This window comes from Somniosus microcephalus, chromosome 18 (assembly GCF_052327205.1).
Source record: "Somniosus microcephalus isolate GS21.2 chromosome 18, FLI_Smic_1.0, whole genome shotgun sequence".
Lineage (NCBI taxonomy): Eukaryota > Metazoa > Chordata > Chondrichthyes > Squaliformes > Somniosidae > Somniosus > Somniosus microcephalus.
Window position 1 is genome coordinate 32573934 of NC_141004.1, and position 19091 is coordinate 32593024.

At 44.5% G+C, this 19091-nt stretch overlaps 1 protein-coding gene across 4 annotated transcripts in view; it reads left to right on the top strand.

Annotated features, from left to right (window-relative positions):
- Positions 1–19091, top strand: part of LOC147105202 (cadherin EGF LAG seven-pass G-type receptor 2-like) — a 361456-nt gene that overhangs the window by 205636 nt on the left and 136729 nt on the right. For all 4 annotated transcript variants that reach the window (XM_086011326.1, XM_086011327.1, XM_086011324.1 and 1 more), the window contains exons 4-5: positions 14066–14181; positions 17180–17268. In XM_086011326.1, the coding sequence (XP_085867452.1) occupies positions 14066–14181; positions 17180–17268 (205 nt within the window). The remainder of the gene's footprint in view (positions 1–14065; positions 14182–17179; positions 17269–19091) is intronic.

Consider the following 19091-nt stretch of genomic DNA (forward strand, 5'->3'; position numbering starts at 1 on the left):
ACTTGATGGAGGCGGGACTACAACCCAAAAAGTGGGAGTCCCGCATCCATCACGTCCCCATTGACAAAATCCAGCCCTTACTTTGTTGAGCCATTTTGCCTGTTGGTTTGGTTACTTGGCGTAGCTGTGCGAACGCTGTGAGCAATGTATTTAAGTGGGGGAATGAGATGCACCTACCTAGCTATTAATCCCTACGAATGGGTTTTGCTGTTGCTGGGTTCCTCTCTTCCCTTCCTCCCGCCACCCCACACCCACCCCCCACACCCACCCCCCTCCTTCTTTCAGGGCTAAGTGGCTTTCGCCTCCTGTCTTGAGTGTAGGGTGAGATCATGTACTAGGTGAGCCTCCAGGAATCAGCCCCAGATTGCATTGTGTTTCCCCAGTTCCATAAAAGGCTGCACACCATTCGCTCAGATAGGGATATTCACCACAGGTTTGTCATGGAGAGAGTGGTGTCCACTGAAGTGGGACGATACAGCTTCTTGCAGCTAGCAATGAGAGATGTGCTAGCTTCTGTGCCGTGTGGGGTCCTCAGTCCCTGAACCCAGCAGCAATATTTTATTCTAATCTACTGAACAATTGAATCTTTTTATCAGTCAATCTATCTTGCCTGTGACGGTAGTTTTCTTATGGTGTCTGTGCTGTATGTTTTGAACTGTACACACAGTATATTTCAACAGATAAAAGTTCTGAAAGTATTTATTCTCACTTTATCAGGGAAAGGACAGGAATTGTTAATTTTAGAAGCCAATTTTAATTTTTTGTATGGGGGAACATTAAATCTCTTTTTTTGCCAGCAGCCACTTACTCCCATCACTATGAAGGTGCACAAAACTGATGCAGGGACAGCTCTGATTTCTGTCATCATTTAGTAACTTTGTCCAGAGACATTAAAGGAGTGATTTTATTTTTAACACATATGATTATCTTTGTCCATATCTGGTTACTATTGCCTGGTAAAATATCATGAGGAATGGCAATGCCCCTTTAACCAACTACCTACAGTTGGATGTGAAAACTTGCCAGACTTACCTATGCAAAGCCCAGAAAATCAAACTAAGTAGCTGTGGAGAATCATGAGTGAGGACCCAATGTGCGCTGGGGTCAATCACAACAGAATATACAAAAAAGAATTGGGTGCATATTAATGTATTTTAATTTTGAGTTATGAGAAATTTTGCTTATATAATAGCTCAAATAATGACTAAATTACTGTTCGCGATATACGTGGATAAGTCTTCCCCAGTGTTTGTTGTGCAAGTCACAGAACATAGCCCTTCATTTAATGGGTTAATAGTGACAATGGCCCAGAAATTAGGTTCGGGGGCTTGCCGCGCGTGCAAGCCCCCGATGTGCACTTACCCCCCGCGCCGACAGCTGAAGCCTGGGCCTGCTTGGAATTCCTGTCACTGGCCCGGTTCAGCTGTCGGCGCGCTGTGCTTGCCTGATCCAGCGGCGTAGTTAGTTCGATGTGCCGGCTGGGACTAGGTGAGCACTGGGCAGCCAATCAGGGGAGGGAAAACTTCATTGATGAGTTTGATAGTAGAACTGTCAAACTCATGAAAACTACGGGCGCCCAAAACACTACTTAAACTTTAAATAAAATTTTAAAAAACATCCCACTAATTAAATGAACTATAAATAACTTTAAAAACTATTTTAAACAATTATTCAAATTTTTGAAATTTTTTTTTTTTTAATCGGGTCTAAAAATACACTTACCTTACTGTAAAGTCCTTAAAAACAATAAAGCTGTGGAAAAAATGTTATAATTTTAAATAATAGACCACTTACCTTAAAGAATCAAGTCCTTACGTCTCCTTTTTACATTCGTAAAAAGTTGAGGCCCTTACACACGGGCAAGCCTGTAAAAAAGAAGGAAGTTCAACGCGTGCGCGCAGAGTGCTGCGCGCACGCGTTGGACCTCTGAACCCCTTGGAGGAAATGCCGGTTTCCCGCGCATGCGCTGTGCATGCAAGAAACCGGCACTTCCATCGGGTCCACGCGTGAGTACCCCGTCCTTACTCACGCGTTGGGACCCGAAGTACTGGGCCAATATTTTAATATTTTTCTTGATCTCAGCCAGGGTAGTGGTAGGGGTGGAATAATTCACCTCACAACCTGTGTCAGGGAGAGGAAAATCAGCCAAAGGGTCCCTCTCCTGATCATGGTCCATGATGCCTGCTGGAGATGCAGGTTTGTGAATGTGTGCAGGCTTTGCTGTGATGTCTGCTGGGGTGAAATTGTCTGCTGTCACACAGTAATAATGGCCAATTGGGTTAGGAACTAACCTCCAGCAAAGGAGTTAATACCTTGAGCAGAAGGGAGGGGAGAAAGGAAATGGACAGTAATGTTTGTTTCTGAGCAGTGTAACACATTAGGGTTGACTTTTGGAGTGATCACTCCTGGCATGGACTCTTACCTGATGGGAGGGCATATAGGAAAGTAGCAGGCACAGTCTCCATGGGGGGATTTTTTCAGGGGGTCAGCGGGCGCGTTTGGTGGCGGGTCGGGTAGGAATTTTTTTTTGACAGCGGATAGGGAACCCGCTGTCAACCCACCTCTATGCTAGTCTCCCAGGTGTCGGGTCTGTTATCGCTGAACAGACCCGACACCAAGCAGCTGGGGAGGCAATTTAGTTCATTAAGAGATTGTTAAGAGGCACTTAAATAGTATTTTAAGCTTACCTTTCAATTTTACGTGTTCCCCCACGGGTTACACACTGCTCGGGGATCGCGCCAGTTCAGCATGTCGTGAGTGGATTCAGCATTGAATTATCTTATTACCTGACAGCTGCAAAAGTGGGATAAAAGCTTTCACCTTACAGGTGTTCACTTTCCAAGCTCAGAAACTGTTGCTTACTGCATTTGGAAGACAGATTGAGCTTTATGCAGCTTGCAAGTGTTTGGAGCCAACTCTCTATCCAGTGCCACTTCATTAGAACAACCTCTCTCACCATTGACAGATTTGCTTCTGTAATCTCACCTCCACCTGCCATCTATTACATCAGAATGTACAGTTTACACTCTCTCACCTTGGCCCTCAGAATCTGACCACGATCAGCCCCAACACCAGCAGAACCAGGCACACCAGCAGCAACAACAACAACAGCAAGAACGCCAACCTTCTCCTCAACCACCTGATGCTACACAGGGCAGAGGGCATCAGCGCAGGGCTGGACTTCGCCGGAGGCGATACCCCAAACACAGGGTTTACAGGCAGAGGATGAGCTTCCTCAACATGACTGAGCAACAGTGCTTCAGAAGGCTCAGGCTGTCACACCAGGTCGTGGCAGATATTTGCAGTTTGCTGGAGCAAGAGCTGCAGCCCAGAGGAACGGGTGGACACCCTTTACCAGTAGCTATCAAAGTCACCCTTGCCCTCAACTTCTTCGCCTCAGGCTCCTTCCAGGCATCTGCAGCAGACATTTGTGGCATCTCGCAGTCGGCCACCCACAGATGCATTACACAGGTCACCGACGCCCTCTTTGACAAGTCCACCAATTATATTAACTTTGCCACTGATGAAGCTGGTGTTGCTGAGCGTGCGCTTGGCATTGCGGCTCTGGCTGGATTCTCACGGGTGCAGGGCGTCATCGACTGCACACATGTGGCCATCAGGGCGCCCCATCAGAACCCAGCCGTCTTTGTCAACCACAAGGGCTTCCACTCCCTCAGTGTGCAGCTGGTCTGCAATCATAGGAAGATCATCATCCATGTGCACAGCAAGTTCCCTGGCAGCTGCCATGACTCTTACATCCTGCGCCATTCCACCGTCCCTCAGCTCTTCGCTCCGCCAAATAGTCTTTCCGGCTGGTTGCTTGGAGACGAGGGCTCTCCACTAAAGACGTGTCTCATGACACCTTTGAGGAGGCCAACAAACGAGGCTGAGGAAGATTACAATCAAAGCCTCATCTCCACCAGAAGTGTCATAGAGCAGACAATAGGGTTGCTTAAAATGCGCTTCAGATGCCTGGACAGATCTGGAGGAGCCCTTCAGTACGTACCAGCCAGGGTCTCCAGAATTGTAGTGATCTGTTGCGCCTTGCACAACATAGCACAGCAGCGAGGATTAGCGCTGCATGAGGAACAAGGCGCAGAGTGCACAGCCTCTTTGGAGGAGGAGGAGGCGCATGAGGTTGAAGATGAGGATGATGAACACCTGACGAAGCCAGCGGTCCCAATGCTACCAGTACATTGCTGCCCGTGAGGCCAGGAATTGCCTCATCATGGCCAGATTTAGTTAACGTCATGCACCACAGACATATGGCTGCCACGTATTTTGGCACATTGGCATCAGCCCACATCAACACCATAAAGCATCCCTACAATGACCAAGCCATTCCTTTCACATTCATCGCCATTGCGGGGGGTGCCATTATGTCTCACCATTCACTGCAACTCACTAAGCCACTTCCAAAGGCGCACACAAATCTGTCCAAGAACGCAAAGTGTTGAAAATAAATATTTCAATATTTGACAGCACATTAACAGAAACTTCACATGAACATTGGCTAAAAGTGCCTACCTTTTGGGTTGTTAGTTGGTATGATTGGACTAGGATGAGTGCGAGGCGTGGCTAGTGAGATGGGGATGTGATAAGTAGTTAGAGAGGGATGGGTGGAGGTGCAAGGTAAGTTGGTGTGAGTAAGGATGTGCAGGAGTAGGGTAGGGAAGGCAGAGTGATGGGGATGTGTTGAGTGGCACAGCAGGATGAGGTTGAGTGTGACATGGCAGTAACATTTTGTGATCTACTGAGATCATTGAAAGGTTTGCACCACTGCAGCCTGGTCCTCCTGACGACATCCCTGCTTATGTCCTCCTGTGTAATGTGCAACCAGGCTGCATTGATCTCCTGGGGAGGTCTCTTCCGCCCATGAGAAGGGAAGTGGAACTCCCTACATGCTGTGACTTATGGGAGAGCCTGGGTGCAGCTGTGCACCTCTGTGCAGTGATTGTCAATGTTTGCAGCACCTCAATGCTGTCGAACACTGACAGCAGAACTGTCAAAATCAATTTGGCCATGGTCCCTTTAAGAAAACCGGCTGATGATGCGTCATCAAGTGACGTCATCAGACCCGCTTCCTTCAATTGGCCGGGAAACGCGCTGGGCAGGCTTAACAAGCCTAATCAGCGTAAAATCATTTCACAGAGTGGACTGGAGCCAGCAGTGGGGTCACACCCCACCACCGACCCCGGCCACACTGGACCCGCCTCAGAAGGCGAAATCGCGGCCCATGATTGTCCGTCAGGCAACAGAAAATTGTGGGGATTATGCCTGTGATATGTGCATTCGGAAAATCAGCTCTATTGAATCCAGTTTCTTTTTAGCAGTGGTAAACAAGAATTGACTGAATTCATTCAAAGGTATCGCACGTGAACTCGTTGAAGCCTGGATTCCACCTGAGCTTTGTGCAGCTTATTATAGGGCAGATTTTTTTGTTTTTACAAGAAATCCAGACTCCAACTGATGCCAGATTTGGAGTGAGACTGAAATTTAGCGGTTTGTATCTGGCTTTGAGTTTAATGGGCTGTGGTTAGCTTGGTCTTTAGATCTGTCCAAACCTCCCAAATTGAAGCTGGTTTCTGTAGCCTTGATTTGAAATGTTCATAAATACTGTATCCTGTAAAACTGATACAGATTAAGGTTATGGCTGAATTCAAAACAGAATGAATGTATTTTTGGTGTGAATTTTTGTGATGATCAAGGGGAGAGATATTAGTGCTGTAGAATGGAACACTTATCATTTCCCCAGTTTTGAACACTTAAGTCATTAATTTCAGCAGGGGTTCTCCCGATCGCCCAATGTAACTTCAGTGGAGGATCCGCAGAAACCCCGAAGACATGGCGTAAATGGCAGTTACGTTGTTTCTTTGGGGTTTCTGTTAATCTTCCACCAAAGTTACGACAATTGGGAGAACCTCCTTGGAAATTTAACCTCAGTCACGTCAGCAGGCACTCCCAGATCAGGTATAGTATGGTTAAACGCCATATAAAGCTACCAACCACGAGATTCCGCTGCTACATTATCATGTTTCTCTTTATAAACATGACTTACTTATTGACAGGAAAAGTCCTTGGTTGTTACAAATTATGGCCCATAAATTCCATTCCCTACGAGTGTGTACACGCTGTGTACTCACCCGTAGAGCCAACGGAAGTGCTGGTTTTAGGCATGCACTGCGCATGCGCTGGAAACCGGAACTTCCGTTCTGTGAAGAAAGGGCTTGGCAGGTCAAACGCCTGCGCTGGAGAGGCAGCGCGTACAGCTGAAACTTCCGCTTTTTTCACAGTTGCTTCAGTCCAGGTAAGTCGGAAACAGCTGCGCCTGGAAAAACAGGAGCAAGGCTTGCTTTTACCAGGCTAAGAGGTGAAGAAAGTAAAAAAAAATTTTTTTATTTCCACTGATTTATCATTTTAAAATGCTTTAAAGAAAGGTAAGTTTATTTTTAGCTCCGTTAAAAACTTTAATTATTTTTTTCAAAAATTTAAATTTTTGTTTAAAATCGATAATATATGTAATTTATAGTCATTTTAAAAATGTGATTTTTTAAAAATTTATTTGAAGTTTTACTTATGCTTTGGGGGTGATCTCTATTCATAGATTTGACAGGTCTTCCTATCAAATCTATGAATGGAGATTCCCTGCTCTGATTGGCTCCCCATGGCCCACGTGATCCCAGGGACGCTGCGAACCAGCTGCGCCCCTGGGATACGCGTGCCCTGCATACCGGCAGTTTGAAGAGGCACAGCAACGGAATTCTGCGCCTCCCGGGAGCCCTCCGGTCCAGGCGGAGATTTTTCCAAATCGCAGCCCTCCGCCCGCGGGAGGGCTGCGAACGGAATTTCTGGGCCACTATGTGCAATTACAGTCTGAGTTCTGTTCCAATGGGAAGCTCCTACTTTCCCCTCTAGTGCCTTCTTGGGGCCAGCCACCGTCTCCATGGGGTGGTACTGGGAAGCAGCAGGAGATTGTGGTGGAGAGCATGGAAATCCCTGGGATCCCAGCGCCCCCACTCCCATTTACATGTGGCGGGCAAGGAAGGAGAGGGCAGTGGTGGTCCCAGCGAGGGTGGGGGAGGGAAATCCCGGTCAGGGTGGTAGGCCTCACTGCTTGAATTTTTCAACACTCTTGTCGCGATTGCACCCGATTTTGGGCCGGGCTGCGGAAGAAAGTCGACCCGGTATCATGCAAGAAAGGTGAGTAATGGACGCATCAATATGCAGTCTACCTACATGCCCTTCAGCATCCCTGTACCGTCAACTGTCTGAGAGAATATACTACACCGAGCAATCCCCAATGTTGATGCTGCAGACTGCTGAAGAAAGACTCATGAATTGTAGTGCTTAAGCTGTGTCTTCTCTTTTTAGGCAGTCCCTCGGGAACCGAGGATGACTTGCTTCCACATTAAAAATTAGTTCTCAGGTGACTGATGAGTCCAATGCGGGACCTACAGCCTCTGTCACAGGTGGGGCAGACGGTGGTTGAAGGGGCGGGTGGGTGGGGTGCTTGGGTTGACGTGCACTGCTTTTGCTTGGCTTCCGCTTGCTCCCGGCTGAGAGACTCGAGGTGTTCGGCGCCTTCCCGGATGCTTCTCCTCCACTTTGTGCGGTCTTGGACCAGGGATTCCCAGGTGTCGGTGGCGTTGTTGCACTTTTTCAAGGAGGCTTTGAGGGTGTCCTTGAAGCGTTTCCTCTGCCCACCTGGGGCTCTCTTGCTGTGTCGGAGCTCCAAGTAGAGCACTTGTTTTGGGAGTCTCGTATCGGGCATGCGGACGATGTGTGCAGGCCAAGTGGACGACTAGGCTTTCCCTTCACAAAGGATTAATTTAAAATCTCTGCCATTCCTTCATCCTACAACTCATTGAGTTGAGGCTTGATGTGAATCATTAATGTTCTTTATTTTGCAGTGAGGTGAACAAACAGAACAAGAATTACTGCGGGTTTCACCTCTTCGCATCAACACAATAGTATTAAAGTAATAGTATTAATGCAATAGTATTAAAGTAATGTAAACACTGCGCTATTTGACTTGCTTTGCAAAGAACGTTTCTGACTCCCCTCCCCTGTGTTCCATCCTTCTTGGAGCCCTTTACAGTGTGAATGCTTCCAGCTTTTGAAGCTTTCTGTTTTTAAAGTCTGTTACTCAGTGTCAGTTTTTAGTCAAACTGATGACTCTCCCTCCACGCCCCCATTTCTCCGCCCCCACCTCCGCACCAGGCACAGTCACCAGCCTAACTCAGTGATCTTGGCTGTTGAGCTCGTATGAATCGAGTTGGCATGCCAACAGGAGTGCGAAGGAACACTGGAATGCCAAACCATCCTTCATTATCTCTATGATGCTGGTTCAGACGCCCCATCCAAAATTTAATCTACACCTGCCAGCCCTACTGTCCTGTGAACTTAACCCCTTGAGAACTGGTGGCATGATCTGTAATCCCAAAACCTATATCTGTGTTAAGTTAGCTGCTTTCAGCCAAGGCAGTTGTTGGGGTCGTGCAATTGCCTCCCAGACCCTGAGCCGGGGAAGAGAAAAATCAGCCAAGCCCTCTCTCTCCTGATCACTGCCCAGTGAATTCTGCTGGACATTTCACACGGATAGTTGAGACCAGGATCAAGCATGGTTGTGATGGCCTCCGTGATTAACCAGCCTGTTAACGTTCTAGGTTTAGAGATGAAAAATCAGCACTGTGCTACCAACATTCATGCCAAAAAAGATTAATCACTTTCGGGAATGGGAAGCGGGAGTAGATGGAGGGGGTGGGGGGTGGGGCAGTTAGTGGGGTAACTACTTCATCTTGTACAAATGATGCTGTTGTGGCTAAAATGCAGCACTTCAGGATCTAACCAGAACAAAGCCAGGAAATGCTGACCCTGTTATCAGCTGCAGAGCTTTGCAACATCTTGCAGTTATAGAGAGTGACAGAAACATAAATTAGGCTCCAATTACATGCCGTCAGTCATACGTGGGGCGGGAGGAGATGGTATCTGTGCTGTAGACGGATATTTTATAAAATAGCCGTCGGTGAAAGTGGGGGAAAAGTCTGTGCCTCACGCATTTAGTGAGGTTTATTTACTCAACATTTGAACATAAAATATTTGTACAATGTTTAAAGTATGCGTCAACCTTGTTATAATAAATGGAATTTAAAAATCCTCAGTTTTCTGTGTCCTCACCAAATGAGACACATTTTATAAAAATTCTGAAGTTTTGGAAGCTGCTTTTCCTGCATTCCTGATGTTCAGCACAATTAACCATGAATTTGCCAATACAGAACATGGAACCTTTGATTCATTTCACACATGCGTACAAGGCAGATTAACAATGTCACTGCTGTTGACTGGAAAGGAACAGTGTAGTTGAAAGGCAGACACCAAACTCATGGTTGTTCGGTGTTGAAACCAGAGACATTTCTGTATTATAAAAGCCACGCCTGGGGAAGTGAGTTTTCTCCACCTGTATGACTCATTAATATAGGGCTTATACTGTGAGCTTCGTTGCAGAATTGAATCCATACCAGGTACACTAAGGAACAAAAGACTGTGTAAACAGGGTTATCACCTTACATCTTAACTGTAAAACCAAAATTGATTGGTTACCTTCAAAATGTTGCTCATATAACTTGCTCACAAACGTAACCTGCATTATTCAAGAATGCCTCATTGGATATGTCCTGAGGGTGATTTTTAGAATGCTGTGGTTGTTCAATATAATGCATTATTTTTTGCTAGTATTTGTCAGTGTCAATGTTAATCAACTCCACTTTTATTTAACTTAGTTCCTCACAGCCAACCACATTGTCCATAAAGTTGAGTTCATCCAAAACTCTGCTACCCGTATCCTAACTCGCACCAAGTCCCGTTCACCTATCACCCCTGTGCTCGCTGACCTACATTGGCTCCCAGTCCGGCAACGCCTCAGTTTGAAAATTCTCATCATTGTTTTCAAATCCCTCCATGGCCTTGCCCATCCCTATCTCTGTAACCTTTTCCAGCCCTCTGAGATCTCTGCACTCTTGCAATTCTGCCCTCTTGCGCATCCCCTATTTTAATCGCTCCACCATTGACGGCTGTGCCTTCAGCTGCCTAGGCTCTAATCTCTGGAATTCCCCTCCCACAACCTCTTTGCCTCTCTACCTCTCCTTCTTTAAGACGCTCCTTAAAACCTCCCTCCTTGACCAAGCTTTTGACCATCAGTCCTAATATCTGCTTATATGGCTCAATGTCAAATTTTGTTTGATAACGCTCCTGTGAAGCGCCTTGGGATGTTTTACTATGTTAAAGGTGCTACATAAATGCAAGTTGTTGGGCCAGAAATTCGGGTCCCCACGGGTGAGTGCGCACTGGGCACTCCTGCGTAGGGCCAACAAAAGTGCCGGTTTCGTGCATGCACTGCGCATGCACGGGAAACCGGAACTTCCGTTCCCTTGAAAGAAGGGGTTCACAGGTCAAACGCGTGTGCCAGAGAGGCAGCGCGTACGCCTGGAACTTCCATTTTTTTTTTACAGGTTTCTCCGGGAGGGTAAGTCTCCAGCAGCTGCACGTATAAAAAGCAGGCGCAAGGCCTGCTTTTAACAAGGTAAGTGGTGAATTAAGTAAAAGTAAAACATTTTTTTCCACAGGTTTATTATTTTTAAATACTTTAAAGAAAGGTAAGTTTATTTTTAGCCCCGTTAAAAACAGTAATTAATTTTTTCAAAAATTTAAATTATTGTTTAAAATAGTTATTTTATGTAATTTATAGTTATTTTAAAAATGTGATTTAAAAAAAAAAAATTATTTGAAGTTTTAGTGATGTTTTGGGGCCGATCTCTATTTCATAGATTGTCAAATCTATGAATAGAGATTCCCTGCTAAGATTGGCTCTCCATGGCCCACGTGATCCCAGGGGACACTTCGAACTAACTGCGCCCCTGGGATACGCAAGCACTGCACGCCGGCAGTTGGAGCAAGTCCAGGATTGGAATCCCACACGGGCCCACAGCACAATGGCCAGCGCGCTAGGTAAGTGCAGGTCGGGGGCTTGTTGTTGAGTGTACTTGAGGCGCATGGCACAAATGAAGTTTTTCTGATGAGTCAGCAAGCTTAAGCAGTGAGTCGCCGAGCCATACAGACAAGGTAGATCCCAGGTTCGCTCTCCAGTCTGAGCTGGGGAAGGGGTACGTCTGTTAGGATTAGCCTTAATTCACCTGGGTTAGGTAAAAGTAGATCAGCTAGGATTCCCACTTGTGATAAGGCCACTGAAACTAGCCTCTGTGCCTCTTGTTAGGGAGGGACAATTGGCCAGGGTTTCTACTCTTCCAGAGACCCTTGCTTGGCAATGTGTGTGTGTGTATATGAGATGAGGACAGGAGCTGGCACTCTCTGTCTAGGTTTCTGCATGAATAATTGTAATTTGGGTAAGATATTGGAGTATCTAAACAAGGAATTGCTAAACAACTTATTTATGTAACAATACCCACAGATCATGTTTCAGCAGATGGTGTTCCTGCTGTGTTTTGGATGCCGATGAAGCATCAAAGGATACAGATTAATGATCTATTCATGAATTTAGGGCGTGAACCTCCAAGGTTGTTTTGAATTGAGTAGGTCATCAGTCAAAGCCCTTTACAGAGTGTGATAACTGGAGAAACGGAGTAGCGTCGCACTTTTATACATTTTTTAGTGGAGCAAGGAAAGACTGTCTCGGAAGTTTGACATTTCTTTCTTTTTCAGTTTTTTAATCTCTCTAGATGTTGGGCTATGGCTCCATGGACGTCAACACTCCTTCAGTATCAAATCCAAATAGCCATTCTTCATGTGTGAGCCTAGACAGTCAGGGCCTGTAGGCTATTTTACCAGAATATGATCACACCGAAGCCTAATCCTACATCCATCTGATGTCCATAAATGCTCACTTTATAGAAGGGGTCACTGGATAGTCACTAAGAAGTAGGAACCCAAGCTAATTTCTACCCTGCTGCCAACCCATGAATGCCACCACAATTGTAGAATTGTACTGATTAACAGTCTGCTTTATAGCAGCATGATGATAACAGGGGGAGGGGGAGAGTTTTATGGGCAACCACAACCCATGCAATACAAGTGCGAGAGAAGGGTCAACCCAACATAGACCAAACGCAGATTGGGTGACCGCTTTGCGGAACACCTCCGTTCAGTCCGTAAGGGTGACCCCGAGCTTCCGGTCGCCTGTCATTTCAATTCACTGCTCCATTCCCACTCGGACCTCACCGTCCTTGGCCTCTTGTACTGTTCCACGGAAGCTCAACGTAAACTCGAGGAACAGCACCTCATCTTCCGATTAGGCACTCTGCAGCCTTCCGGTCTCAATATCGAGTTCAACAATTTCAGATCATAACCTCGGCCCCTATTTCATTTTTACTTATATTTTTCCACTCCTTTCCTCCCCCCCCCCCCCTTTCCTTTTGTTTCTCTCTCACACCTGGCAGCTATCCATTGCCCTGCCAGTACACTTTACACCTAATCCCAGCATATTACCATCTCGTCTAGCTTCTAATCTCTTTTACTTCTTTCGGTTCTTTTATTCTTTTGTCCGATCGCAGCCCTGCCTTCGATCTAGTTCCTTTTCTCTCCAGTTTTGAAGAAGGGTCAAACCCGAAACGTCAACTCAAATTTCTCTCCACGGATGTTGCCTGACCTGCTGAGTTTTTCCAGCATTTTCTGTTGTTATTTCGGATTTCCAACATCTGCAGTATTTTGCTATCGTAATAGATGTCCACGTATTGGGACTACCCAGGATCCCTACTGCTGACCCAAAGGCTGCCAGTAGATTGTAGAGTTCTTACCACAAATCAGCTGAGATCAGGTTAGGAGTCGACACTGTAATGAAATCTCTTCAGATGAAGATTTAATCGATAGTCCTTTGTGAAACCGAGCTGGTTCCAAAGGTTGTACTTTATGGTGTATTAACCAATATTTCTTTTTGTTGGATTCAGTGGTACTGCACAAAGGAAGAAAGCTCCTGCAAATGCCACTATTGAAATCCAGTTCAATTTTGGAATGTTGAGACATGCTGAATTGAACTGATTTTTGTTATTTTTGTGCTTTTTATAGTCTAGTCTGTGTTGTATTACTGTTTTGGACGCCAGGGATTGGAACTCGCATTAGGAATAGCAGACCCTTTTTAGAGCTATTTTCTCTGATTCCTGTGGGTAGATTCTGTTCATGAGAACTACAAATGCAACAAACCTTCAGTTCTTCTGCAATTCATCTTTAAACAATGTCTCGGGGTTTTTTCCTGTTAAATATTTGATCTGAGGTATCATTCCCAAACCTCTGTGCTTCTAAATGTGTATTGCTTGTGTGGACTGCAATACTATACATCTTCAGGGACGCTGTACCTTGAAAGACAGAAATACCTAATGTGAAGAAGCTAGCCACATGGTAATAAATAAGCCAGTGATGCACTGTGAATCTGATGCAGTATTTGTCTAAAAAAAAACAACAGTGACTGCACTTTAAGAGTCATTTATTAGCTGTGAAGCACTTCTGGGTCGTTCTTAGGATATGAAAACTGCGATATAAATGCAAGTTATTTATTTCCAGCAATGCAGCATTTAAAAAGTTTAAATAATTTGATTTTCACGTTCTTCATGAAAATTACACTTTCAAAAAAGAAACACAATTACATGCAGCATTGTTAAGAAGAACCTGCTGGATTTGCCATCTACTGCCATGTTGGATTATGTCATGTACATGGTTTTAGTCCCCTTTAATAGAAAATTACCATTGTACATTTTTATGACCATATTTTCATGGAAATGAATATGCAAAGTAAATAGTTTTAAAAAATCAGCTCACCCTGAATTAATAGTTAATAGGTTCGCTCAATCCTCAGGTGGATGGACTATCTACTCCACGACAGTGGTAGCCAGTGTGGGAACAAGATGACACCACACAGAGTCTATTTGGAGACGGTATGCAATGCAATAAAATTCCAAACTGAACTCCATGAATGAAAAATCTAATATTGCACTATCTAGAGGAGAGTTCTGCTTTGTACTTTATAAATGACTTTTGGAATAAACATGTTTTTATTTTGCAGGTTCGCTACCAAGGAGAAGAATGGCTTGCTGTTGTATAATGGACGTTTTAATGAAAAGCACGACTTTATTGCCTTGGAGATTATTAGTGAGCAGATCCAGTTAACATTCTCTGCAGGTAATTTATTATTTAATGTCTTGTTGTGACTCAGGACTGGTGGCTTTGTGATTTGATTGAGGAGCTGGTGAAGACTCTTTCGTTGAGGTATTTGAGGCACTCTCTACATAACAGAACCACAATAATGGTGATGAGTTTTTTCTTGTAGAAAAAAACCTAAAGGGTTCTTCCAAATGATGCGTGAAACTAATTATAAATCTATGCCATCACCTGGTACGTCGCAGGTGAGACCATGGCTTTCATTGATGGGTTTGTACCCCTGACCACTTTTTTTATTCATTCATGGGATGTGGGTGTCGCTGGCAAGGCCAGCATTTATTGCCCATCTCTAATTGCCCTTAACTGAGTGGCTTGCGAGGCCATGTTAAATGGAGGGCTGTTAAGAGTCAACTACATTGCTGTGGGTCTGGAGTCACATATAGGCCAGACCAGGTAAAGACAGCAGATTTCCTTCCCTGAAGGACATTAGTGAACCAGATGGGTTTTTACAACAATTCGGTAGTTTCATGGTCATCATTACTGATACTAGCTTTTTATTCCAGATTTATTTAATTAACTGAATTTAAATTCCCCAGCTGCCGTGGTGGGATTTGAACTCACATCTCTGGATCATTAGTCCATCCTCTGGATTACTAGTCCGGTAACATAACCACTATGGTACCGTACCTGCCCCAATGTTCATTGATACCACCTCCCTGTTTAATAACACATATTTTGCTCCAGATTTTCTCCATTCCATGCCCCGCTACCTACAAAATAATACCTGCATCTAAGGCATCCTCCTTGCTAAGGAACTTCTGTGGTTTTGTACACAGACTTCTCCATGGGTGTGACTAATGTGGATCCTTGGTCAATCCAACAAAAGAAGGTGCAAGAAGGGAGACCTCGACCAGTTTCCCATACGCAAACTGAGTGAGCTGAATGAAGCTTGTCCTGTAACAGAGCCCTCAACCTGATGTTAGTTGAGACTCACTTGCCATCACAATGCCCTGGAATAAATATGTCAATTGCGTATTAATTGGCTGCTGTTAGCTGTAATTTATGCTTTTGCTGTCTCTGCTGAACCTGCCCTTTTATACTGCTGGGCAGATTCAATAATAGTGGCAGGCTGAGTATTTGCAAGATTTATGCCCTGCAGTCATAAACATGGCATTACCAGAACTGCACATTTTGTGAATCTCATGCTTGTGCAAAAGGTGCAAAGCCACAATTCTAAATCTGGCCGGGGCCATCCTTGATGCCAGGGAAAGATGTGTATAGGCCAACAATACTGAAAATGGCCACTGTTTAGATTAGCTGCCAGTGGTACTCCATATTCAAGAACACTACATGAAACTTTCTTTGAAAAGATGTCTTGGTGCCTTCGACAGCACTGGCATGGATATATTTATTTTATAAGATTGCCTTCAGCAGTGTTTGTTGGAGGTAACTCTGTAAAGTAAATGAGGTGTTGGACTACTGTAGCAGACTACACAATAAAATTCCAAGCTAAACCCATTGAATGAAAAATCGAATATTGCAATATCTGGAGGAGATTTCTGCTTTCTCCGTTTTATAGCCTACAAATTACTGTTGGTGATTTTAGTGTATGAACACTTAACACATTCGCATGACATTATTCTGTCAGCTATTCTAATGCAGGCGTTAACCCGTTTACTTTGTTCATATGAGCACGTGAGGTGTTTGTGTACTAATTTTGTCAATCGTAAGTTCTAGGCTTATAAGTTAGTGGCTGGGCAGTGTATAACCCTTTATGAATCCACCCCATGTTTTACATCCTGTTGTGAGATACGGACTCTTGTGGCAGCTAGAGTTGCCGTTCCTGTTGGCTGATCACAGAATGGCATTGCCAGTGACTATGGAGAAATCTGCGGTTGAGACATTCCTGCTGAAAGAAAATACACTGTGCAATCAGCACTGAGGGAGAAAAATGGAAAAAAAAAGAGGAAAAATAAATGGAGGAATCAAACTTAGCTACAAAAATCAAACAACTGCATATTGGGTGCCTGCTTGGGTATTTGGTTTGAAGCTACATGTCTCAGTTTAGTGGATATTCTGGACACAGTACAGACGATTCTGACATTCCAGTGCCCAGCACAATGCACCCTGGTCAGTTAAACTTCAGAAAGAAACAAACTTTCTGTATCATTTTACGGGATAAAATAAGCATCGGGTGGGGAATATGTAATCAGATTTATTACTGATAACTGCAAATGTAATATTCTTGCTCTCTACTGATTACAGTTGAGTAGCACAGTATGCGGAGGAATATATAGCAGTCAGATCTAACTGGCTCCAGCTATTATTTTCTTGTTTTCAGTTCCCACACTGATTCTAATGAATGAATCTATACAACAGAATCCCACAGAAAGCTCCCCACCCCAAAGTTTTAGTGACTAACAGTGCCTCATACTAGAAGGTCAGAGGTTCAATTCCCAAGTCTCTGAGTTAGTCGATCTCCATCAAAGCAGTATTAAGCACTACAATTGGCTCAGGCTGCTCTCTATCTACTAGAAAGCAGTTACAGGGCATCGCTGGTGGATTAATAAAGGGAACTGGAGAAACTAATTAAAATCTTCAAAATACATATTGAAAGTCCCCGTGGTGGCTTAGCAGGCCTGAGCTGGGAGAGAGCAGGGAAATTAGACAGGGTTCTTACTCCATGATGTCTGCCGGAAGTACATGTATGTGGATGCTGACTGAGGATAAAATCAGGCTATTGGAGTGATGGACTTTGTGATTAAGTAGCCCACCTACCGTCACATCTGTGGGACCGGTAAAGCAAAAGAAGAGGTTTGAGGGTAGAAAACTAGGAGGAGGTTTTGCAAAAAAAAAAGTCAAAGCAGAAACTCTAAAGATGGCTAACACTAGAAGTGAGATCAGCCATGATCTCACTGAATGGCGGAACAGGCTCAAGGGGATGAATGGTCCACTCCTGGTTCTATGTTCCTATGGATAGAAGCAACTCATTTAATGTAGCATTTTTGTTTCAAAACAGGCGAGTCAACAACTATGGTAACTCCCTTCATCCCAGGAGGCGTGAGTGACGGACAGTGGCACACAGTCCAGCTGCAGTATTACAACAAGGTTAGGAAACAATCGTTCAGTTACGGAACGCAAAGATTGCAATGTCTATAAATCATTGCAATCTCTTATTCAGTATTTCTGGAGCAAGATTCAGTAAGATTTTAATTTGTCATGGATTTGCAACATCACACTAATTGTAAGCTGTTCTTATTCACTGCTGTGGTATCTTTCGCAGTCTTTCACTGCCTTGTACACTTGTACTATGTGGATTGCACTGTTAGGCTTGAGCTGTTTTTATATTTGCTTTAGTGGGGTGCAGGAGCCATCAGCTCCTGATGCGCAGGGTCCACACAACCCTGACGGACACTTGCCAGATCAGATAAACTAAAGCCGGCAGCCAAGAAGACCCAATAAAAACAATCACAGGGCTTTGCGAATCCAGCAAGTTTACTTTGTACAGGAAACTTTCTGATATCCGGCACTGACGGGACCGAGCTGGTGCCGTACCATCAAAAGTGCCGGACATACCAGCATAATGTTGAAACATACGGAACTGAAAAGCTCCGTGTGAATCAACAAACCCTGTTGCTTAGCAACAGCTTCAAAACAGTCGGCTGCAGCTGCAAGCGTCTCTAACTGAAGCTGTTGCTATAGCTACAGACCTTGCAGTGCCTGACTGGGGAAAAAAAAGCAACGAGAACTAAAAAAACTTATAGACAACGGCTCCTGATTTTTGCCGTTAGATCGAGTATTCCGGACATATAATCTCTGGATAAACCAAAGCTTCCTGTAGTTGGGCTGGCTGTATGAGGTCTGCTTATCAAGAGCTGATGGTCCTAGCAGTCCACCAAATCCAGTATAAAAGCAGCCTTATTTTGTCTTGATGGATAGGTTAATAGTTTGATTTAACAGCAGCTAGTTCATTATCTGTTATTCTAATTGTACTGAGTTTTCAAAATGCCCTTCTGTATGTCACAAGATGGGTCATTGATAAACTGGGGCTGGAATTGGAAAAACAAGCAATATAAATCAACATCTTGCTGAAATTAAGTTCGTAATGATTTAACAGTATTTGGTGCCTGGAAATACAATTTCTGGACATCTGTAGCTTGTGGTTAGGTTTTCTTTTGCCAATTTAAGGTCGCAGTTTATCCAAAGTACACAATAAAATTATTTTTTATCATTGATTAAATGTCAAAAGAGGACCTTTAATTTAGACTTTAGTTTAGTAACTGAACTGTTATAATTCATGGCCCTCTTTATGCTTCCGATGGTAGTCCAAGTTTTGCTGATATAAATGAGGTGCTGCTATCTTTCAAGCAATTTGTAACTTTGGGGTCGATTCTAACCCAAGTGGGTTTCAGGTGGGTGGGTATGGGGCCAGTTGCAAATGCATGTGTTGGCCTAAGTTTGAGGCCCAGGGTATTTTAACTCCCTGGCCTCATCTACATGCTGCAAGTCAGCTGCCCGCCCGAAATGGGCAGATAGTGGCAGCAGACTGATGGGCAGGAGAGGATCGTCAGGCGTCCAGAAGCTGCCGGCCGGTATGAAGAGAAAGATCGCTGGCGAGGAGTTAAGTTGCAGGGAGTGGGTTTCGGGAGGGTCTCGTGGGAGGGAGTCCGGGGCAGTGGAGGTCAAAACTACCCTTTGACATTAAAGGGCTTCTTCTGTCTGCAGACCCTGCTCAGGCCTCAACTAAAATTCAGTCGGACTCCCGTTGACTTAATAGGACCTCGATTTTGTCTCTTTTGTCCTGAATGGCAGGAGCTGGAAACTTTCATGCATGGCGGATATTGGTTACTGAATTGGGTTTCTTGGGTGTAACTTATGGCATGATTTGATGTCCTATTCTCCCATGAATGAACTGCATCACTTACTGATTT